Source organism: Sipha flava, unplaced genomic scaffold, assembly GCF_003268045.1.
Source record: "Sipha flava isolate LNK unplaced genomic scaffold, YSA_version1 339_pilon_pilon, whole genome shotgun sequence".
In the NCBI taxonomy this organism is placed as follows: domain Eukaryota; kingdom Metazoa; phylum Arthropoda; class Insecta; order Hemiptera; family Aphididae; genus Sipha; species Sipha flava.
The window spans coordinates 684,342-710,275 of record NW_020273031.1 but is presented as its reverse complement, the minus strand read 5'-3'; the positions used below and the strand labels follow the sequence as shown (position 1 = coordinate 710,275).

General features: G+C 31.6%; 1 protein-coding gene across 2 annotated transcripts; it reads left to right on the top strand.

The window, feature by feature from the left end:
* Window positions 1-6,391: 6,391 nt before the first annotated feature.
* LOC112687274 lies at window positions 6,392-25,886 on the top strand. 2 transcript variants are annotated; one of them, XM_025559895.1, is made up of 6 exons: window positions 6,392-6,579; window positions 6,922-7,029; window positions 9,194-9,375; window positions 10,513-10,692; window positions 23,180-24,569; window positions 25,637-25,886. In XM_025559895.1, the coding sequence occupies exons 1-6, from the start codon at window positions 6,576-6,578 to the stop codon at window positions 25,804-25,806; spliced, it is 2,034 nt and encodes a 677-aa protein (XP_025415680.1). In that variant the 5' UTR covers window positions 6,392-6,575; the 3' UTR covers window positions 25,807-25,886. The 2 variants fall into 2 exon arrangements, with proteins under 2 accessions (XP_025415680.1, XP_025415681.1); XM_025559896.1 differs by having other exon boundaries at window positions 6,392-6,583.
* Window positions 25,887-25,934: the final 48 nt, after the last annotated feature.

Below are 25,934 nucleotides of genomic sequence, written 5' to 3'. Positions count from 1 at the left end.
GTATTTCAAATGTTATTAATGTATCGACTACGAGCAATCACCGTTTTGTGATCTTAGCGTGATCCGTATTAGTTAAACCTTATAATAGTTATCATTCAAAATAAAATAAACCATTAAAAAAAATGAATGCGTCGAATTATAAAATATCACACAATATTTCTTCTTTTAATCAACAATTAAAAAAAATTGTCTCGTGTCAAACACCCATGAGTTATACGGCTGTCTACGTAAAATATCTTTACGCGTGTCATAGTTAACAACATTTTTTATAGTTATCATAGTTTGTCAATAAACATGAATACAAAAAACACATATTATACTTTCTGCACTTGATGCTTTTTATTAAGGGTAAATATATTCAAACCATGGTTGACGTGTACACCACCTGCGGAGTTTTGCACCATTTGTAGTTAACAAAGACATATTTGTTACTTAATTAATATTAATTTAAAGAATAATAATATACTCGTGCAAAGTAATACATAGTTTATACCGATTAGTGAAATATAGTTGTATATTACTCAATCAAGTGGAGAATGTAACAAATAAAAATAAATTACTTGGTTTTCATTAGAACAATTCGTATATTATTATATTTGATTTGTTTTTAATTTTATAAAAATATTCTGAATTCAATTTATTCCTGTTTTCTTCCTCAACAAATAATAATACAATATCACTGAATATTCTTCACCAAGCTAGCCAAAAGTATTTCTTGATTTTAAACAATAAACTTGTCACTTTGTTTTTAGGATATTATTCAAAACAAATAACAATTTTGAATAAAAAATTAATCATGATGTCACATTATTCAATATTTCTTTTTGTAAAATAAATATTGAACTTTTTATCTTTCTAAGAAATCGGATAAAATGATAAATCACTTTGTTGCTGAAAATCGGTTTTAGAAAATAATACTAACCGAAAATAACTTTCAAAATGTATAGTATACACTGCCTCAATATAGTATTGACTTGCCCACGTGTAACATTTTTTAAATTTCATTACACCTATGGAACGTATCGCCCAATATATAGTGTACACCTCAACAACCATAAAAACAATGTTTTCATTTTGACATTTCGAAACGAAACCGATAACTGAACCATCATAAAAATAGTTTCATCAAAAATAATGATACATCAACAAAAATAAAAAGGAATAATAAAAATAATAAATATTAGAAATTGTTCAGATCACAATATATAAGTACATATGTATACACAATCTATTGAATATACAAACATGTTACCTCATAAAAGAAATACGAGTTTGTTTACTATAAAAATAAAGCCATTTATATAGTTACAAAAACATTTCACCTAGCTTAAAACAAACAGGATTCTTCCGTATTTTCGTTCGTGAGTCCAAACAATTTTTGACAACAACAAAAAAAGAAACCTAAATTTCCACAAACCTATCCAATGTTTGCATAAGACTCAAAATAATTCAATTCTGATTCGAATATTACATGTTAAAATTTCGCTACGATTTTTATTTCACCTTATGTCAGTATGTCTTATAATTTCAATAAAAGTGTGGGCATATAAAATACAATTTATACTCATTTATGTTCATTGTTTTTAATAACCAAACACTGAATGTAATATATCTATTGAGTAACTTGAACTAACTGGACTATACAAAGTGATTATGTTTCTGCAACAGCAATGTATATCCAGATTTATCGGGATTGCTAATAAAATATCAACATTCAGGTATCCCTGTACAGTCTTCATTGTCCTATTTAAATTATTAATACGAACAAAAATATTTATAAGACCTCGTGTATACTATATAACCCCAGGAAGTTACAGTTTTTGGATATTACTTGCGTTATTAATGAAAATTAATACAAACGAAACAAACTTGTTATATTGTAAATAATGTAATTTGTGTTAAGCGCGTAAAATTTAATAAGATTTATTGTTGTTGTATACCTAAATATATATGGCAACGTGTATTCTATTTTTTGAATGGTGAATAATTACAGTGTGAGTGAAATTTATAATAAATCATAATCTTCGATGTAACAAATAATTTCATATAACTTAAGCTTATTCTGCTTATTCGATGATCTACTATTTTACCGCATGAAATTTCATATTCACCATATTTCAAAAAGTAATAATAAGCAAATAAATGATTTTTGCCGATAATTATTCTAACTGTTAAATGTATCCAATAGTATTTATACACTTGCTAATTACCAACTGTATTATTATTTTTTTATTGATTCTATCATTTTATTCGATCATCGATATAATATATAAATATTATCTTAATGTTTCATAATCACTTAATTGCTTTTTTATTATTTTTATGTTTTACTGTATAGATACTTACAATAAACACCTATAAATGTAAACCATGCTGGGTAAATTGACAAGTTTCTACTTACTCATCAAAAAATTTGATAGCTAAAGACGTAAACGTTTATTTCTCTTGCTCGAGTAATGGTCGGGTCAATAGTCATCAATAAAAGGTATTTTAATCAACTCCCCCCCCCCCCCCCCCCCACACACACACACAGTTAATTTATCTAAAAAATGTTTTTGTGTGAATAATAAATTAGCGTAATTAAACAGGTGCTATCTTCCTTATGTGTACGTATTTTGTTTAGAACTTAAAATTAAATTTAAACTTAAATTAATAACGTATTAATAGTTCACTAAATATAACTATAATTAATATTTACCTTTAGCTATTTAACATTTTATTGCATTGTTACGATTTACTAATAACTACAATCAATTACTTATATGATAAAAAAATGTTTCATATTTGATATCTACAAAATTATAGTTTTCAATATATACTGTTATTTCGACATAGTTTTCAATATTATGTCACTGAAGTTAAAAATATTAAAATTTAAAGTATTTAATAACATAAAAATTGTTTATTTATAAACAATGAAACGTAATTTTTCTTTTACATTTTCCGTAACACCTTCAACATTTATTCGATGTTTACATTTTTCAAAATTCAACCATTAACACTTTTTATTAATTCATCTCCTAAATTTTCTACCACGAAACGGGTTTTCCAAAAAAAGTAATTTTTTTTCAGTACAATTTCTGATATTCTTGGTGAGTTTGTACTTATACAGTTAGGTTATCTATAAATGTTCTATAGTAATAATAATCCATATATTTATATTATATATACTATACCTATAAATATATCAACCAAATACCACTCACTCACTAATCTTCACTAAATCTCAAAAACGACAGATTGCATGAACTTGCAATTTGACATAGTAGTTCCCCTAACACTCTAGATGTGCATTAAGAAAGAAATGATCTTCCAAAATTCAATCCCTAAGAGGGTAAAAAGAGGTGAAAACAAAAAGTGGTAAATATAAAATAAATCATCTAACCGGAATCGCTAAAGTCGATTCATTTGAATTTTCGTTTTATTTGTTTTATAGCCAATTGTTACACTAGACTTTAAATAGTATAAAGTAATTGGTGAGGTCTTGGCCAAGACTTTTCTGTATGAAGTCGGGTAATTCAGCTAGTTAAACATACAGTAGAATCATAAGCCACAGTAACTTCATTATTTTTGTTGCGCTCTTGATACTAATTCATATATGTTTTGTTTTCAATTTAACCTGACCTAACCTAACTTGCCAGAAAATAATAATTAAACGAAATAAGTCACGTTACAGCTGCTAATTAAATATACGGATAGCAAATGTATATTTGTATAAATTAATTTTTGACTCTCGAAGATATAATAAAAATATATATAAACAATATTATCCAAGGTTACCATTAAAAGAAAACATTTACAATATTAAATCACATAATAAAGAAAATATTGGAAGTTATTTTACACTTACAAACACATAAAATATGTATAAAAATGAACAAATTATTTGGAAAAAATCATAGTATAAATTATATGAATGTATCTTAGAATAGTACTATATGAGTTCAGGGATAGTTTTACGAGAAGATTCTAAAGGTATCCCCAAGTGTAGACTTTAGCTGTGGATTAGTTTTATCATTGATATTAAAAAAAAATATAATAATAAAATAAAATAAATGTTAAATTCGTGTTAAAATAATAATCAATAATGTTCAGTATTTCTTAATGTCTTCCTCTGGCTTTCATAGTATTTATAAAATGGTATCTATGCATAATATGTATTATATGTAGTATGTGAGCAATATTCACCACGGCGTTCATGCATTATTTTACACACATTTTCGATAAAGTAATATCTGAACATTTTAAATCATCAGATATAATTAATTCTTTAAACATTTATAATGAAAAACAACCAACAAATAAAATATATCCTTCTCCATCATTGTCCATTGACAGCCATCACTAATAAAAAAAGAATGCGATTAGTCTCCCCTGTATCGATCAATACATTTTCGTCTTCCCTTGATAAAAGTTTCTACAAAAATAAAAAATTTGCTCGGAATAACATACTAAATATTTTGAATAATTTTTGAATCCTAGATACACGGTATTAAATTTATTTTTCCAACAAAAACATAATTCTTGTAAAAAAAAAAAGTATCTTACACTTCAATATGTTTGATTGATACGATTTTCTTGATTGGCATTCTCATCTGAATAAAATGATGCATATTATGTAAACTTTTTATATTTTAAAAAAAAATGAAGGAGGATTGAATTCTTAATCAATAAGTGACTAAGTCTCAAAGAAATTTAAAATAATTGGAATCATGCAGTTGAAACTTTTAATGACAATGGAAATTGTTCATAACATTTTCAAAAAATGAAGGAAGATTGAACTCTCAATCAATAGGTGCTTAGTACCAAAAAAAGTTTAATAATTGGAATCGTGCAATTTCTTTAACGTGAAAAAAAAATCATAAAATATCCACCGAAAACAGTTTACAAACTAAATTTTTAAATTAAATAAATATTTTTTTTTACGAATGAATAGATTAAAAAATTTCAAAATAATTCAAACTCAATTAATAATGTGTTAATATTTTTTATGTTATTAAAAAATTTAAAAAAAAAATGAGTTATAACATAATATCCAAGGTACCTCTAGAAAAATTCCAAAAACCACCATTTGTTAGTGTTACAAATGTGACCATCCTATGTAATATTATACTCGTATATATTTATGAAGTAATGATGTTTACACTTCTGTGTACAGAAATGATTTGTTTCATCTAGATAATAACAAGAGCCGTCATCACAACAATAATGATTATATTATAATTCAATGACGTCGGGTCGGTAGTTTTATCTAGAAATAATTATCGCGTTGACCTCGAAAACGACGATGATTAAATTTCACCAACCCTCCGACTCGTCTTGTCATGTTTTCCGCAATTACGGTACACATTATACTCGCAATCGTATCCGAAATCCATTTTGAAATTTTGAGCCGCGCGTTCACGACGGATATTGTTAATTGGAAAATAAGAAATCACATTTGCGCCCGCGTCCAAGTCCGTACTACGCTATACAATACTATAGCGAATATTTTAATGGAATTCTCACTACATGGTTTGTAAATTAAGGTCTTTCGGTTTCCTATACGGTAAACAAAGTCCGTCGTCGACAGATCATGGCGGAGAACACGTTATCGTCGACGTAGGCACATAAATGCGGTTCTTCGTACTGTCGTTGACCGTCGATGCGGTCGGTTTGAACGCGAAAATTGTCGCGTTCATTTAGGCGAATTAAAGACGAGTGAATAATGATTTCAACGCAAATGTCAAATTAATGAAATAACATTATGGGTAAATCAAAAATTGTCCGTCGCTTGATCAGCGTTCGTGAACTTGGGCAGATGCTCGTGTGTATCTCGACGCGTTCCGCGCACGAAATTCAAAATGATATTAAGAACGCTCGTTGACCACCTGTAGGCTCGAATTTTTTCCCCCAACAGATATCGTATTTTCTTAACTCTTACACATTTCAATCACGCCTAGTGGCATTGTATGCGCGCTCGAGAAGCTCGGAAACTGCGAGGGAGTAACGTACAACTACACAACAATAGTCGCCGGAAATAAGGGAACCCGGGTGCGCCGATGGTCCTGCAAAGTGCACATCGTATTGTACACCGGACCGCGACGATCAAGGTACGTAGCCGAACATTATCCGCGATCCGTCGTTCGTTACGATAGCACCACGTAACCAAACGGAAACAATTATTGCTATCTAAACAAAAACATTGAAACTACCTAAATGGTCGATGATTGCGTAGGTGTACAAGATACACCTGTTTTACAGTTCAACACTCGTATGAGTATGTATACGCATTGTATAAAACACGCATGCGCAACCGGTGCCTTTTCGCGATTGACGTACCAAAGGTCGCGTAAACACTGCCTCCGACATGCCAGCGATAAGAGAACCTACGTATATTATATAACACGACTCGTTGTTTACACATCGTACCGGCACCACGTCCGTCTTGCAACACCTGTACGAATTCCCGCTCAGTACATCGTCAGTGGTCGATGAGCGCGCAGCTGGTCCGACCCGTGGTGCGCCGGAAAACTATGTGAATTCAACAACAGCGGAACGCGGCGGAAAGTCTCGATTTCGAAAAATCAGTGAAAATGAGTGAGTATGTAGTCCACGGTCATCCGTACAGCGTAAAAATCGACATTATTCCGGATCCAATCGACACGACGGCCCGAGAAAACGGTCGAAAAGATATTTTCAAATCGGAAACAAAACAAAAACCAGTCCCGGTGTGGATCCACCATACACGTCTTCGTCTTTCGTCATCAAAGCCTGGCCCCCCTCGTACATCAACATTTCTTCTCGACCGTTCCGTTCCTTTACCCCCGTAACACTCATCGATTCGATGTGTCCAACCTCCGTTTCTTGCGGTCCTCTCCCGGATTTCTACGCGTATCTGTGCGCTATGTTAATATTGACTTGTGTGTACGTCATGTGCAGGTACCGATGACGAAGAACGACATCATCCACTCCGGGACACCATGTTCACGTGGATGTCATTTATGTTGTCCGTGGTCTCAATACCGGCGTTTTGCTTCTGTTACCTAAGTACGTATACGACGCTAATCGTAGTCCATATTTTAACGTATTATTATTTTTACCATCGTAAATCATTGTTATCATAGTGTTTTTTGGGTGTGTGCTGACTCAAATTTTCATTCGAACCTAAATTACCTACATAAATAAATATAAACAATTTTATTAGAGCATAGTATAAAACAGTTTTAACGAAATAATAGCGTATACAATTATATATTATTTTGGATTAATCGATTTTTGAGTAATAAAATTATGTTGAAACGTTAAAATGTAAATCTTTATTATGAAATAAAAATGTTCCATTACTTTCAAAATGTTGTGTAGGAGTGGGTTCTGTTTCTTTTTTATGAAAATATATTACTGTGTTTGGCACCACACTTCTCCCGTTATATAAATACTTCATACTTGCATACCTACTTAATATTATCGAGGTTCAACTACACCGATATCACTCTACAATTTATCATCAATAATTACATTTATATACCAATATGTAACCGTATGCAAATATAAACATAATATTACAATGAGTGTACTTATGATGTGTATAAATTCAAATACCTATTCATTCATCTCGTTTTCAGTCCACTAGTACGGCATAATTGGGAAATAGCTTTTTCTAAATGTATCATTTCATTATCAATATTTAGCATTACTATCCGATTAATTAATCAACGCACCTCACAGAGTACTACACCGACGAAAATATCATATTTAATAATATGTTATAATGTATCATAACATTTTAAATTTGTTAATTACAGCAGTAAAACATTATCATTATTATATGACCATTTCATTATGAGACCCTATTGTGTATCTGATTAGAAATTTGTTAATTAATTACAACACGTTTTCAAATTTAAATTATATTTACACTACGGAAGCACTACAATATTACAAACCAATAAAAATAAAAGAATCCCATTAGATCCCTTTGTATTATGACCTTAAACAAACAAAGATAACGAATAATTTTAATTTAATATACATAAAATAATAGTAGAAATATAGATTGAAAAAATAAAAATAATCACAGTAATGTAAATTACAAACGTATCGCGCAAGAAAGCAAAGACCCTTATATAGTTTATCTTCAAATATTATTCAACATTCCACCTGAAGTTATTTACAAATATATTTTATTAAATTAGAAATCAAAAATAATATATTGGATTTAAATAGGTAGTACAATGTGAAAGGTGTGAAAAAAAATACGAATTTAATTAAATAAAACAGTTGCTTAGCAAAAAAATTATATATTGAAAATATCTTTATGCATGAAAAAAATAAAACGTAATGTGTACGTTTATAATTGTCTACGCAATATATATATACCAGCTTCTCACCATCATGATCGTAACACATTTATGTTCTCTAAATCTTGTAAAAGTATATAGGAAAAATAAGTTCGTGAAACGTTCGAAAAATTTCACAAAATATAAAATATAAATACATATTTAGTTCAAAAGTGGTATATCAAATTTGGAACCAACCACGTAAGATCGATAATGTAATAAACATAACTATCCCCAGCGGGTTTCGTTGACATTTATCGAACACGTACTAGCTAACAGCAAAATTGTATACAAAAGAAAATAAAAAAATAAATGCTGCAAGTATTGCTCTACTGCAGTTTCGAAGTTAAACCCAATTCCTCAATACGAGATCCTGTTTTATTTGAATTTTATTGTCAACTTTTTTTTTCAAAATTTAAACAGGTACGATCGCTATAATGACGTATGATAGAATTACATAATTTGTAAAATATTATCCATTATTATAATGTGGTTTTGATGTTTTAACTTAAAATGCTTAATGCTATAATCTATCTAATTTGATGACTTTACAAATATTCACTCAAAATTTATTACTAAAATTATCACATCATTTAAAATTTTATCAGTTTTAAAAATACATAGGTATAATGTATGTAAAATATTCCAATACTTGAAATAAAAGTATTTGAACATAAAATTAATAGTTACTTGATTTCTTTTTTGTATAGTATGCACCAACTTGATAACACGCTCGCTAATTTAATATAATTGTTTAATACATAATTAAATTATAAAAGCTCAATACTATGAGACACAAATATTAGTTTTATTAATCGTTTAAAAAATTAATGAACGACAAAATTATTTTTCCGTAATTGTTATCATTTTTTCAGCTACCTCGATCGGCAGATTCGTATTGTTACGAATACTCAAATCGAAGTTTCCAGAATTGGAATTCATAAAATCGGTTTCTATTCGATCAGCAATGGATACGCCTAGTAATACAGGATACATTGTGGTATTGCTTAAAGTCAATGGAGATTTTAATGTTGATTTAATGAGACACACGATTCAGGTGCGTTTGTCGTGTTTCACATAAGATATCGTCAGCATTAGTGAATGCATGAATCAATAATTTCTATGCTTAACTGAAATAAAATAAATATAACTCTAATTAATAATTATTTTAAAGAGTAAAATATATTTAAAATAGTTTAATTTCTTATAAAATAAATCATGTAATACTCTCACTTGCCTTGTATTTATCAAAGAAAAAAATCAACATGTTCTCGGAAATACAAAATCTCAAAACTATTAATTGAGAGTTTAATATTTTTTATATAATTTTGAGTTTAATATATTTTTTAAACATATTAATTAACTATTTTATTTCGAAAAATTGTGAAAGAATTGAAGAACTTATTTTTAAGTTATTCTATAGAGATAAAAGAACTATTTAAAAGAAGTTTATTCTTATTTGATAAAAAAAATAATGAATATATTAGAAGTATGAAGTCGCAATTAAAATAAATATTTATTAAAAAAGTATGGAACACAAAACGGTAACTATCACAACTGCACCATACATTCAAAAATATATTGTCGTTCGATGGTCCGCAATTGTGCTTGATACAAAATGATCCATTGAGAACCAAAATTTATTAAATTCTTAACAAACTAAGTTCAACTATAAATTCAAATTCATAATTAAATAGTTTACAAAATATAAATTCATGGTTTTAAGTGACGCTCACTTAAGTTTTAATGTCCCATATTATATATATATATATATATATGTATTTATACAGTGGCATAATTAAAAAAAAAAATTGTGGAGGGTTTTAAGATTTTCTAAAAACTAAGTGATATTATACTATTATAAAAAATACAAATGTTGATTCAATCACATGATATAAATGAATATTTTATTAATCTGTATCTTCGTCACAAGTTAATCATGATTCAAATTTATGAGTTAAGGCCTCAAAGAAGCTATACGAAAAATGCAAATGTAAATTAAATTTGTATTGTATGTATATCACTTTGTACATACTAAAGTGATTAATGGAACTCGTTTCTTATTCATTAATATATAATATATACCGTACCGGGCATCCCAAAACTTTTAAAAAGAAGCCACCAGTTGCGTCTTTAACATAACATGAATGTATATATATTGATGAAAAACTATTTTAATTCAATTATTGTTTAGACAGATATAGTGGATAAATATGATCGGACAAGCGGCCGTTTGTGTTTTCCGCATCTCCGCTGTTGTTTAACGAAAAAATGGATGCGATACGCTTGGACCAAGCCCTCCAAGAATTTCTCCATTGACAACCACGTGATAGAATTGGTAGGAAAAAATACGGTCACCGAAGACGATATTATGGTGAGTTTATTATAATAATTTATGGTATATTAGCGGGTAAAAAGAGTTCGTAAATACTAATTAATAATTATTTACGCTCAGAAAAACAGAAAAGGATAAAGAGAGATAGATAGAGAGGGAGAGAGAAAGATAAAACATTTTATTTTCACGTCTCATATACATAAACGTATTATTTATATAGATATTTTTCACTTGCAAATAAATTACGTTACATAGAGATTATAAAGTCAAACGACTGTATACATATATATATATATATATAAACAGGCTAATTTCACAAAATAAAAATATTGTCATATGATGTGCGAATTAATCTTAGGGTACGAAAATTATATTGGTATACTTATGTTTATTTTTTAAAACTTTTATGTATACACAATTATAGATCGTTATTTACCTGTGGCTTAAGGAAGACAATGACATTGTTATACTATAATATGAATATAATACTATAAACATACAATATATATATATATATATATATGTATTGTTTAGGTATTCTAAGATTTAAAATATTACTTACCTTTAATTATAATGTGTAATATAATTATAAATTAACTGATTTTTTTTATTTTTATTATTGTAATTATACGTGGAAATTTTTTCTACTAAAAATGAACTTGTTATAGAAAAATAATGTTTTAACTTTGGCTATATGACATAAATACCAAAGGTGCAAAAATAACATATTATTCGCTTCAAAATTTAAATAAACATACAAATAAATAAAAATATAATAAATCAGTTGATTGCGATTTTTTCAAAAAAATAAAAAAATGCCTGTAATTTCAGTATTTTCGGCAACATACAACTCGTGACGCATTATTATCGATAGTCTGTCGGTAATATATTCAGTTGCTTTTCTTTTACAATTATTACGCAAAACATGACTCTGGGCATCATGATCGTTCACTATATCGTATAAATACTCATCGTTAACACGAACAATTGCAGTCATAGATTTATCCATCTCTATTGTAATAGAACATTTATTTTTTTTTAGTACATCTCAATGACACATTACCACTGGCAATTTCTCGTAAAAATCTATATTTTTGCTCTTTAAGTAAAATGCACACAACACCTTTATTTGTAATAGTTTTTGTAAAATTAATTTTAACGATTGACGCTTACACGAATGCTTACGAAGTGGATACTTACAATATCATAGCACATAACTGCTCACATACTGTCAATATTTCCCAACCTATGAGTAGTGACTATTGTGTCGCGATTAACGACCAGTTCCATTAAACATTTCAGTACTATAACTGTTATTACTATATTATCATATATTTTTATTTATTTTTTAGGGTTGGAGGAGGGGGGTGAGTCGTGTAATCAACAAACAATAAACTTATGGGTCACCATAATAAAAAAGTTGGGAAACACTGGTCTATATGACAATCTATCTTAATCAAATAATAAATTTGTTGATTAAGATCAAAGCTGGGTGCGCGTTTTCGCGTTTCTAAACGCTGCGTTTTTCCACCCAAAATTAGATACGTTAATTACGTATTATTCGTGCGAATGTACGAATTCGATTAAATTTTCATAAACTTACATACCACAAAGTTTAAAGGTTGTGATCTTATTTACCCATTTGATTTTTTGCACCATAAATTCATTGAAAATGTATTTTCATACCTTGTAGTAGTATTATAAACAGCGTTGGGACTTATCTAGATAAATTATCTAGATACATTTTTTGTCATCTTTTATCTTATTTAGATAAATAATGCCAAGTAACAGTTGTAATAGTTTTAATTTTATTTGGAAACCAATTCGTACTCCTTATTTGACCTGGAAACCGATTCCGCATTATCCATTATAATTTTATATTATTAAATATTATTAATATTATTTATTATTATTATATATTATTAGGATACTGAATAAGTATTATGAAAAATAAAATAAAAGATATGATGAGAAGGGATAGGGAAATATGAGAAGAGTGGTTTCAGTTGTATGATAACCATAAGGGACCAAAGATGGGTAAAAATATTAATATACTTACTAACTTTTAACCAGCATTGATATTCATTATTAATTTTTAATTATATAATTATTATAATAATTAATAATTAGATAATAAAACAGTTTTGGACAAATGTAACTGTTTATATATAATGACTAGGATTTTTTTTTAAATATTTATAACTGAAAATAAATTGTTAAAAATATGTCGTATTCATATCGCCTTTCACCAGCTGGTACGGCATTATTATACATAATATCAAAATTACTCATGTTTCCTGTAATATAATACATACTTATATTTATTGATAATATTATCTTTACGGCTACACGCGATAGGGTTAGGTTAGGTTATCCGCATCTGTGGTATAATAGTACGCATAATAAGGTTATGATGTACAACAATGGTGATTAATATATCAGGGGAAAATGATCAATTAATTACATAGAAATTATTATAAACACATTCTGTGCAGTTTAAAAAAAAAATTCAATTCTAGTAAAAACATTTAGAGCAGAATGATTTCCAATGATACGTTGATTTTGCGGCAAACGTGTATTCCCAACATTTCATCGAAATCTTATCACAGCTTTACAAATAATCAGGTCTTCTGTTGGTGTGATATAGTAGAAATAGAAACTCTCGTATTATTGTGTAACGATTTATCACGTATGTATATTAATTGGCTTTTTTATTCTAAATAATAATTTACACCGGCGTATTAAAATCCTTGGTGTACTTTAATAAAATATTCAACTAAAAACATTTTCAAATACTTTATTTAAAATCTCTATGAAGTTATCTTACCAATTGCTTTTAAAAAATTATAAAGTACAAAGATTTCTACTTTTGTAAACATTAAAAAATAATAGAAAGAATCTTGTACCCGAAAATATAATCTTATAAATTAAAATGTACCAACAAACTGATGGCGTCGAATAAGAAGTCCTAAATGTAAATTACAATTTCGTAAAAATTGTACACCTATATTATAATTTTTTTTTTTTTTATCAGTGAATTAATTTCCGTAAACTCTTAGAAACCCATATCTACTTAACCTATATAATATACATATATAATTTAATTTATAGGATAATAGTAATAATAATAATACTCTTAATTTCATCAGTGTGGAGTAAAACTATTTCCAGTACACCCTAACTTTTTAACAGTTAACAATTCTAGTACACACATATTGAGTTAACAAAGTTAAAAATAAAAATATGACACGATGGTAAAGTTAAAAACATACTCATATTTAAAAAAAACTTCTTGATTTCGCTGTTTTCGATGAACTTTCAAATTAATGGCAACTTTTTGTTTTTATCTAACCTTAACGTTACTTCCAAATATACAAAATTTAAATAATATATGTTTAATGCGATCAATGAGAAATAATATTTAAGTACCCATATATTATAATATACTACTAAGTAGTAAGGAAAATGTTTTTATATGAATTAAAAACCGCTCTTTTCATGATTCGTCGAAAATTCCTACAGTTAAGGTTTAATATGATAATTACAGCCAGTAATTACACATTATTATAATATAGTTTATATTACGATCTATATCGGTGATCTTTGATCTTTTTTTAAGCTGTGACCCATCGTGGTGATGATAATTGTTTTACTACTCGTGTTCGAAAATCGTGTAACGGAATAATGATATCGTACTGTCAAACCGATGAGCCGCCCTTAGATTTTGCTTAGGCACTAATCTACCACTATAGGAAAAGACAATTTTGGTTTTTTTAATCTATATATGTTCCAATTCCGAAGTTCGTTAGACTCAAATTTGGATGTCCTCCCTCCGGCTGAATCCCATTGATCAATATCAATAGTATAGCTATACAAAATATATATTTGTATTCAGTACACTCATGACGTACGTACCTGCACATCATAATATCAAAATATCATCATAATATAATACATCAACAATCCGGCCAGTGGTGATAAAAATATTATCAGTTTCGATGAGCTCATTGTAACGTTTTAAAAAGTAAATACATATAATAAGTATACCATAATACGTTTTGATATACTTATTACGTTTCGAATTTTATTATGGGCGATTGTATTGTGAAATGTAATATAATTATGGTGCACATTGTGTTATTATATTTAGGGAAAAATGTTGACATGCTCATAAATTTAACGCAGCTCTTTGCATCCAGTTTGTTTCCGACTTGCACTGTTTATAAAACTTTCTCGGTTCCAACATTTCCGGTTCACGCAATTCGTTTCATCGCAGTTCAAGTTAATCGGGTTTCGATTCGAACCGTAATGACGTACACTCGAATTTCGTTAATCGACCATAATGGTCTATTTATCGATCACAAAACATTGCATGTTTAGCGATCGGTTGATAACTATTACAACAATTCGCACTGCGAATTTATATAAGTTTGTAGCCAACTCCAACGATTACAAATGTGCGCCATAGCAAAATCAAATCACTCACACCAAACACCTACATTGTCTCTGTACTCGGATCAAATACCTATAATTCCTAACTTTTTTACGCATACGCGCGATGCCCTACCACTCATCCTCTGACGTAATGAAATACTCGTTTTGTATTTTAATTCAAAACACGCGTAGTACGTGGGTATATTATAATACAGCATTTCAACGAATCCTTTCGAATACTCGTGTTATTGTTATTATCTGTGGACGAGTTTAGAGTTCAGCCCGATGACGTTAAACCAAAAATGTAACAAACATTAAAAACAATTTGAAATTACAATAATACCATATTATTCTGTACACATATGTGTAGTGTTAAGTCAGAGGTTCCCAACTTTTTTTGGCTCACGGCATCCTTTATTATTTTCTAAAAATTTGGAGGCACCCTATAGCCTATGCCCTATACCAGGGATGGCGAACCTTTTTAGGTTCAAGTGCCAAATTTTTCCTTTTCAAGTTTTGAAAACCGTTTACGTACCCAAAGAAAATTATATTTTTTAAGACTATTAACAAAATTACAAATTTATTACATTATATTTATTAAATTATAGTTATTCTTAGTGAAACACAAACAGCAATCATTTGTTGGTCAAAACCTTTTTTTCTCTTCGATTTAATTACATTTTTTATGGCGAATAAGCTTTCACAAACATAGGTTGACGAAAAATATGAAAGCATAAAGAATATTGTCATTTTTAAAACATATATAATTTGTTTATTTGAATTTCTTATAACCAACATTTTATAAATAGCAAAAAAAATTTTTTTGTACAATTTCAATTTTTTGCGCGTGCCATTAAAATTTGGTCAACATGTCATTTTTAGCACGCGTGCCATAGGTTCGCCACCTCTGCCCTATACTCTATAGTTTATACTGAATATGCAATACTAATATATCGTATATTTAAATTTATATTTTGTAACTTCGGTTTTATTTAGCAATAATAAACAATCAAGATAAGATAAAGTCACATCTATTTCACCGTAAATAACTTTAAAACAGTTCACATCAAATCAATAAAAATCGAGCCAGTATGAAAATTAAAATAGATTGAACATCTCAGTATGACTATGTAAAAATTATATGTATTTATAATTAATTCATTAAATTATATTGTATATACCTAATTAATTATACACAAAAGGTTATATACTATGGACATAAAGTATAGTCTGTTTGATCACTCACAGTATTATATTTTTCATGAAGGCGTTTAAAAATAAATATATATTTCAAATATTTTTGCGGCACTCTAAATTTAATCTCGTGATACCCTAGGGTGCCACGGCACCCTGGTTGGGAACCTCTGTGTTAAGTTGTTATCGCACAGAACACCTTACATTATTCTTTGTACAATTGTTTTTTTTTTTCTCAGTAAGAAAAACGAGACGTACTTGCGCAATACCCGTGAGATATTAATTCCATATTGTACAATATATGTTGTGGCTATACACTATTATAGACGACGGCAGCTTTAGGGTGTTAGACAGATACCGAACGTCTCCTAAACTACACTGTAAACACTTGTTTTATGTGTGTGTATGTATATATTTCTGTGGGTACGTAACCCACGGATGTATACGAAAAGCAATTTCGAATTTTAATAAACGTATTAAACCTACCCCGCTATATATTAAAACGTCCGACTACGTCGCCACTGATCGTTGTAGCCCGTCACCCGGTTTCTCTGTATACACACGCGATCCTTAATAAGTAAATTACATTTTGATAATATCGAGTGTCTACACCTACCTTTAGCGCGTGTATTTTTTACTCGTAATATTCTGTTCGGCGAATCGATCACGATGAGAAATTAATAGACATGCACTACTATCATTAAAATACACTAAACATGAGAACTAGGTTAAAATTGTATTATTTTTTTTTTCAAAATTACGATCACATAAACATTATACTACACTTCCACACGATCACAAAACACGAAACTATTTAATGATATGCTGCTAAATGTATCTATAAATATAATTAAAAAGAAATGCTGTCCATAAAAATATTATTGAACTAATATTTTACACGTGAAATTAATTTCAATATTGTCGGACAGGTCTTAGTGGTGAGAAATCGGTTTGTTTCCTTGATTTTATCTTGATAGTTCACATTTTTTTCTTCTCCTTCAGGTTAAAGTTATTTTCAAGTATTCAGTTTGAGTGCGTATCTATCTTAGATAAATTTTCAAACACAAATATAATGTTTAATATTATATTCACTATTATAAACTTAAGAAGGATTAAAAGACGGCTTAAAACAATAAAAAAAGGTTGTGTCAAATTTTGATAAACGTCTAATTTAGTAACTTCTAACTATTATGAAATTAATAAAATTATTTTCGGTATCAACAATTTAAAGTGTGATATATCTTATACTTTAGCTTTTACCGCTCGGTAAAATTAAGATTCAGATAAAACGTCAACACTACGTAACTGATAATAATATATGTTCGTCTTTCATTTTGATAACATGTCAATTAATTGAAATAGTAAAGCGTCGGTTTTCAAAAAAGTATACATGAATATGATTGATCGGGATAACGATAATCGATATGACTGATGGGAGACGTGGTTCTCCAAGAGCAAAGAAAAATTTTTATTAACGAAAAAGTATATAAATGGTACTATTTTGTAATCAAATTTGCTTGTTAAACGAAAAATTGCATAGCACATTCTCTATAAACAAAATCATTTAAGTATTAAGCGAAAAACCGTTGAAAATACCATTTGTCGTTGACTTAATGCGTTACACGTTCGTCGCACTTGTTAGGCAAACGCTGTTTAGCTATGTCTAATGATAAGAAGCATTTTTTCGTCCATCCATAGAAACGAAAATACAACACATTATTCCTGATTAGGCTCTTGGTCCGAAGTGCTTTTTGCATATAAATTTCGTTTCGTCGCTTTAACGAATTAAACTGAAAACCGTTTCTACGTTTACGGTGTCGAGTTGGTGGGAAAACTGGTGAAGATTATTTATTCTAGCATCTGTTGTACAATGTCTTCGTTAGCCTTGATGAAATTAAAAACATACTTACGTCAGCGGGCTGTATGTTCAAATACTTGTATGCGTTTTAATTAAATCGTTCGTTTTTTCTTTTTAAACCTCGGCCATTCGCTTTAGTTTATTACAACCATCTTTTATTGCAATCTGATGAACGGGGAGTGGCATAATAACGGAAAAAGTGCAGACGGTATGGCGGTGGAAATAATCCTCGAACATACCTGCGTGGTATTTTTTTATTTTTTAGCTGTTTATGAATACCGCGGACTGCGTGGCTTCGCGAAAATCCCGTATTGTAAACTTTTTTTTTTTTAATCTCATCGACTTAAGAACTAAAAATATTATACTCGATGGAAATCAATCTTGAATATAATAATTATATCAATTATTGATGTAGGTAGTCTGCATTGCACAGTTACATTGGCCGTCAGTGGACATAAAAAAAAAACCGCCGGTCGAGTTTACATAAACGTATTCTGTCTCGAATTTAAGACGATTTTAATTTTATTCGATTGGGAGTAGAATGTGTTTTTATTTCATGTAAATTGTAACGTTTATTTTTTCCACGGGGACTAAGAAAAAGTTAACGCGATAGTGTTATTATTCAGTTTAACGAGTATAACAATATATCATCTTGTAATGTATTACAATATTATCGTTTATATACTTTGTATTTTTTATTATGGTTACGTCACGTTCAGGCGTTAGATTGGAAGTCTACCGTCGAAAAGCTGCGATTTACACCGCACCAAAACCATAACCAGTGTTTTAAGAGTGCTCTATACCATACATTAGATTGTTATTTATGTACCGTTGAAGTGTTAAAAAAAGTAAAACTGAATCCTTATTAGATTCTCTCGACTAAAACAAAATAATAAACAGTATATATATATTTATAGAAATATATTGTATTATGCTCGTTACCGACGTCATAACTCTAACATGTAAATTGAACGAAATATTACATAATATAGTGTGCATAACTTAATGTTATTTAAAGGTAACGGAGAAACGTGGATAACGCGGTGTGAATATTATGTACAAGATATTAGACGAAAAGCAAAGGAATAAAATTGCAAATCGTAAACATTAATAGAACGAATAGCGAAATAATGTGTAACCACGAATGTGATATAGACGGCGAGCGAACCACTTGGCCTCAGGCGATAGGCAAATGCATCTTGTGGTCATGATCGTTTTCGTGCTGCGCTTTTGCTATTCTGTTACGGGCCCATGCACCGCTTATGTGCTCGGGACACTTGGATTCGTGACAGGGACGTATTTAGATTTACTCCTTGGGGGGGGGGGGGGGGGGGCTCACTTTTTTTCTTTAATTCAAGCTCAAAATTTACAAGTAACATTTTTGGTAATATTTAAATCTGGTGAATCCTTAATATTTGTGGTTTCTTTTTTAATCTAATCCACTTAGAATCGAATTTTGTGTGGTTCTTTTTTAACACCCGCCTGTGTTTTGAAAGTGGCGCTTGAGTTCTATTTGATTTTTCACTAAGTATGGACCTGTCAAAAAAGCCCAATTCAGTATTCACAGCCACGCGTAATATGATTTCGTTATAAAATGATCCACATTAAAAAAATTTGAATTGTACATCTCACATATAATTGATTTCCTTAAATCCGGATTCAAGGGGAGGCGATCGCCTCTTCACCCCCTCCCCCCTCTAAAATACGGCTCTGGTCCATGGGCCATCGCAGTGTGGTCACATGACCCAAGTACTGGTAGAACGCAGTGCCCACACACAACAACCCGGTTGCTGCACTCGCGGCACGCCGACTTCCACGTGACCCGACTGGTGGTCGAAATTCATGGACAGCCGGGCATCACGCGCTCTAGCTTATCCTCGCACCGTACCATAACGAGCACCGTATTCGACAGCTTCACGGTTCATCGTACGTGATGGGCCCAGTCTTTGTTTTAAAGAGTATGAAACATATATATCGTAGTGTTTTCAATAGTTTTATTACTTTTTTTTTTCATTTTTAGTACGTTTTTTTTTTTTTTCACAAAAACGCGCATTTTGTGTTCTTTTATTCTCAAAATGTCCATAGTCTCGAATATTCTGACAGCAAGTGTTTAAGATCGATGGAAAGGGAGGCTTTACATTTTTATACATTTCCGGGCACATGTGGGGATAGAATCGCAAACTCTTGTTTCGCACGTCTTAATTCATTTTTTTTTATTTTCAACTTTTACTTAAACTTTTACTTAAAAATTCTTCGATATAAGTAATATTCTGGGTATCTATTATGTTTATAATTTTTAGAACTTTATCATCTTTAATAAAATTACATTAAAAATTTATTAAATCGAATGTAAAATCACATGTTTTATTTAAAGTAGGTACTGAATATTTATTGTTTACAATAGACTATAAAAGAATATTAATCGCTATAATGGTAAAAAAAATTAATTAAATATATGACAAAATAATTAAAATGTTAATCATATTTTTTATGGATTAATTATTTAATTTTTTACGTTGTTAAGGAATAAAAATATATTTTTTCAGATTTTAAGTTTTTTTTTTGGGACTTCGTGGCATTACGTCACTGGCATATGTTGTTACTACCAACAGTTAAACTTGGTTAACTTGATATCATCGATACCTGGAATTTTTTTAGCCTAGAATTTCTTGTTTAAAATAATGGACAATGGAGAAAATAAATAGTGTTCAAATAGAAATTCTCGTAGATGACTCGAAACTCCAATTTTATTAATGAAACTGATCAAATTAACGTACGTAATGATTATTCCCCATGTATATATGTACATCTAATATCGAAAATTAATGTATTGGTCGTCAAATTTACATTTTACATGCAAATTGCATATCTACAAAATTATTAGGACCATAGATGCAAATAGTGTTTGAAGTGTTGGGAGAGGCTAAAGCTCAGATCAATACTGAATGCTTTTACGTCATAACAAAACATGTAGTGAAATCATTGGTTTCATTGACTAATCTCCTCCAGCATCCTCTATTTTCACTTATGATTAGGATCGTGTAACGCTTAAAATTATTTCAACATGTTTTCGAAAAACTGGCTTTTCTATAAGTGAAAGGGTAAAAATTACGGATGATGAAGAAATTATACCAGAGGCGGCTCCAGGGAGGGGGGGCTAGGGGCCGCAGCCCCCTCCCAAGCTCGTACCGTATTTAAAAAAAATTGTATATTGTTAACAAAAAATGCATATTATAATGTATGTACTATCATACGTTATATGTATATATGTACTACCATACGACACGCACAAGTATGTAGATAGAGCCATAGAGGTATGACGGTTGAAAGAAGTTTCTCCACACTTTGGAAACTAAAAACCTGGCTTCGTTCAATGATGACTGAATATAGACTATCAGCATTGTGTCTAACTAGTTGAATTACCCGTCGTTGCCGGGTTTAAGTATATAAATGTATGTAACCTGCCAAGATTAAATTTTGTTAAATCTATTGATATTTAAATTAATTAAGATTTTTGAAATAATATTTTATACATATTAATTTAGTTTTTAAGACAATGATTATTATCATAACCTATTCGATAAGTTATAGCTTTTGGCGGCAGAAGCTTTGTTCACGATAAATTTTAGCACTAAAGGTTCAAAATAAATGTTTTACTAATTGTTTTTCAATAATGTTATCTACAAAACTTCTTTGTAGACAATGTTCTTCACTGATCTATTAGTAGGCGACAAAATCACCAAGCTACTGGGTGAGCTTACGCGTGAGCAAGCTACGTAGAACTGCCCATGTGAACCTGCCAAGATTAAATTTTGTTAAATCTATTGAAATTTAAATTAATTATAATTTTTGAAATAATATTTTATACATATTAATTTAGTTTTTAAGATAATGATTATTATCATAACCTATTCGATAAGTTATAGCTTACAACTACCTGAACCTGTTTGGTATTCTGTTGAATACATATAGCATCTCACTTCTCCGAATATTTTACCTTTTGTCAATGAGTTCATAGTCTTTTTAACTTTTAACCGAAACACTCTTGCAATTATATCATGTCGATCATATATATGATCTTTGATCGGGAAGTAAGAGCTCTTTTAAATCGCATCTTTTAAATGAATATAATTATCTGAACGCAATTTGGCTTGATTGTTTTTGATGTAATTTAGTCTTTCAGTTTCAATTTTGGCGTTTTTAATATTTAATTAACTAACCTAACCGATTTCAACCCTTTAAATTCAAAATTTCGAAAAATCCTTTCTTAGCGCACGTCTACATCATAATAGCTATCTGTATGCCAAATTTCAGCCAGATCCGTCCAATGGTTTGAGCTGTGCGTTGATAACAGTCAATCAGCTTACTGTTTCATATATACAGATTAATGTATTTCATAAATAGATATTCTAGATCAAAAATATCATATTATTGATATTTTTGCCTATTTTAAAATTAAACGACTTGAATTTGTGTTGTAAAAATTGTTGTTTTCTTTTTGTTATGAGATTTTGTAAAATTATAATTGCCCCTTCCCTAACCAAGGCTCTGGAGCCACCCCTAAATAATACATACGGTGAAAATGAAAAACTGGGATGGAGTGAGACAAGGTGTAAATATTATTTTTTATAACTGTATCATCGACATGGATGTCATATTATATAACGATTATAACATAAGTACATACGTATTGTTATCCGTTGATGATAAGAAACAATAATTTAATGAACCACGTCTCTATACAAACGTAGATAGATTACAACAAATCTGGGTGATTTATCGAAAAACAACAAGAGTTGAGTGATGAACTTTTTTCGATATTAAATCAAATCGAACCGCTTTCAGACAAATGTCTGCGATCAACAACAAAAATTAATACTTTTATTTTTTTTCGATTAGTTATTCTCATCAGATATGACGTGAAAATGGTATTAAAAAATAATAATGATTAAAAATAAATACAGTATAAACGCTGTTGCACAGCCGTTGTAAGTAAAACAATTAAAAAAATGTTCGTTTTACATTTGTCCCCGGAAACAGCAACGCGTCAACGAAGTGATCACGGAAGGGATACCGGCCGAGCTGCCGCAGTGGCAGATCACGGTGATCCCGGTCGACGAGGGCGACACGTTCTACATGTTGGTCCGCATACATCATCTGTACGCGTCCGAGGACGGCATAGGGCTCAGCGAGCTGCTGCTGCTTAAGCCGGACGACCTCAACTGGAAACAACCTGGTGGCGGCGGTGGTGGCGGCGGCGGCGGCGGCGGCGGCGAGCCGTTGGCGTCGTCGCAGCACGCGGAAGCGGACAGCATCCAGAACATCCTGTCCACGGTGTACCAGGCGCCGACCGCGTTGCCCCGGCTCGGCGAGCACGTATCCGAGGTGTGCACGAACACGTGGAACGAGCTGGTGTCCACGTACGACCCGCTGGAGAACACGAAGGTGTTCAAGCGCCGGCCGAACGTGTTCATATTCGCCACCATGGTGGTGATCGTGACCGCGTCCGCGGCCCGCGACAAGACCAGCCGGCGGAGCTTCGCGCACAAGTTCCACCGCGAGCTGATACGCCGCGACATCCACTTCCGGTACCTGTGCCAGAGCGTGGTGCAAACGTTCCACCCGGCCGTGTGGGCGTCGCTCGCGTGGTGGCTGCTGGTCAAGTGCATACTCCGGTGGCCCATCACCGTGCTGCTGGTGGCCAAGAACACGTCCACGCATGTGTACTGGGCGTCCGTGTTGCTGTTCTCCGTGTCCGAGCTGCTGTACCTGGCCCGGCTCGTTTACCGCGCGCCCAGCACCGTCATCCGCGAGCTGGTGCTGCCGCTGTTCAGCCAAGCGGCCACCGGCCCGCGGAAACCGGCCGACGGCGGCCGCAAGACCGTGTGCTGGTCGCGGCCCATCGACCAGGACCTGGTGCACTCCATACACGATAACACGGGCGCGGCCACGTGCGAGATCCAGCTGTCCATGCTGGCCGCTGTGCTGCAGGAATACTTCGCCGAGGCCGGCGTCGTGTTGCCCGCCAACAACAACGTGATGACCACCACGCGGTTCGTGTCCAAGACCAACCTGTTCCAGCTCAACAACCGGCACGTGGTCACCAACGGGTTGCTGGCGCTGCCGCTGCCCATGAACACCGGCCGCAACCCCATATACAGCCTGCACAAGATGCAGGAGTGCCTACAGGAGGCCATCGGTAACCAGACCGCGCTCTACATCGCTTCCATGTGGCAGATCGACCACAGCCTGGCCACGTCGTTCCTGCCGTCGCCGGTGGTTAGCTATGGACTTTATCACCTCACCAAGAAGTATCCGCTGTCCGTCACTTATATCGAGGAGAACAAGTTGAACCGCAAGAGACGTCGGCTGCTCTGGGGCCAGGAAGTCGATGCCATCATGTACTGGAGAACACCGCAGTCCAATGTCTGTGAGTTACCGTCCACCAATTTTTACACACTCGTATATAGCTACCAATATCATTAACGGAAAAAGCATGCCCCGAATCTTGGTCTTCTCTTCCCCTATAACTTCACGCCTTCTTGTTCCTGGCGTCGATCCATCTCTATGGAAATAAATACCATTCCCAAATCTCCATGATGCGCGAAATCTGGACCTACCCAAATAACCTAACCTAATAATTTCTATCTTTTCACCAATGTCATAATATTCGCCAACCCCACTCGTCCGTTCATTCACAGTAATTTCACAGATTTCCGTATTTAGTCTGATATTTCCCATGCCCGTGCATTATGTTCTAATACATAGTAATACGTGAAATATTATATTTGTTAAGCTGTAATATCTAATAAAATAGTATTACTAAAAAATACTATTATTATTACACAAATGCGTAGAGGACGTAGAGAATCAATACGAGTGGAGGTTTAGGACAAGGGTGGTCGACATCAAATAGTTGGAAGAAAGCCGAATAAAAAGAAGATTATACAAGTTAATTTACGAACATATTTAGTGATTATTTTAACGTTTAAACTATAGTTATAAAATAAACCGTGCATAATGAGAACAGTTTTCTTTGGGTAGGTAGGAGGGAGGTATTTTATTCAATCTGTCCCGGTAGGATGTAAATGTTTAAAACGCCTTAGCTTACAAACTAAAAATTGTAGTAGTTACAGTTTTTATTAGTTCTGAACTCCCTCTTTCGTTGGTATCAATATTATTTTGTTGAAAAACTCCGTCATCTAAATCCAACTCTTCTGTAACGATATCTTCATCATACAATGGAACTTTATCCATGATACACAAATTATGTAACACCACAAAAGAATTAATAATTCTTGAGGCTTTGTTGGGTGCATAATGAAGGATTCGATGTTTTAGTAGACATCTAAAATAATTATCCATAACACTACGAATATTATCCGTTTTGTTTTTTGAATATTTTACCATACTTACCGCGCAATGGTATTTTACGATTTGTAATACTCCTACTGTTGTGATTTATTTATATATATATATGATACCGCTCCGTTTCAGGTATGTCACTATCGATAATCAACTATGGTGGACATTTAAGGCTGGCAGTGATGGCAGATACAAAAATGACCCCTTCGTGTACCAAGATCGTGTCAATGTACGAAAATAATATACCTGAGTTCATTGCAGCCGCTGAAAGTTATGCAAAAATTGTTAACACTTTAGATTAGTCCTAAGTATTTTTTTTTCTTATTTTTTATGTTTGTATTTATTAGTTTTGTTAAAACGATGAAAATAATATTTTTTATTGTTTCGGAACGAACATTTATTGAAATAAAAGTTACTTAAAATCTACATA

Coding starts and splice junctions, on each gene's coding strand:
- LOC112687274 (XM_025559895.1), top strand. Junction 7,030..9,193: donor GTTTTGCTTCTGTTACCTAA/GTACGTATACGA, acceptor TCATTTTTTCAG/CTACCTCGATCGGCAGATTC. Junction 24,570..25,636: donor AACACCGCAGTCCAATGTCT/GTGAGTTACCGT, acceptor GCTCCGTTTCAG/GTATGTCACTATCGATAATC.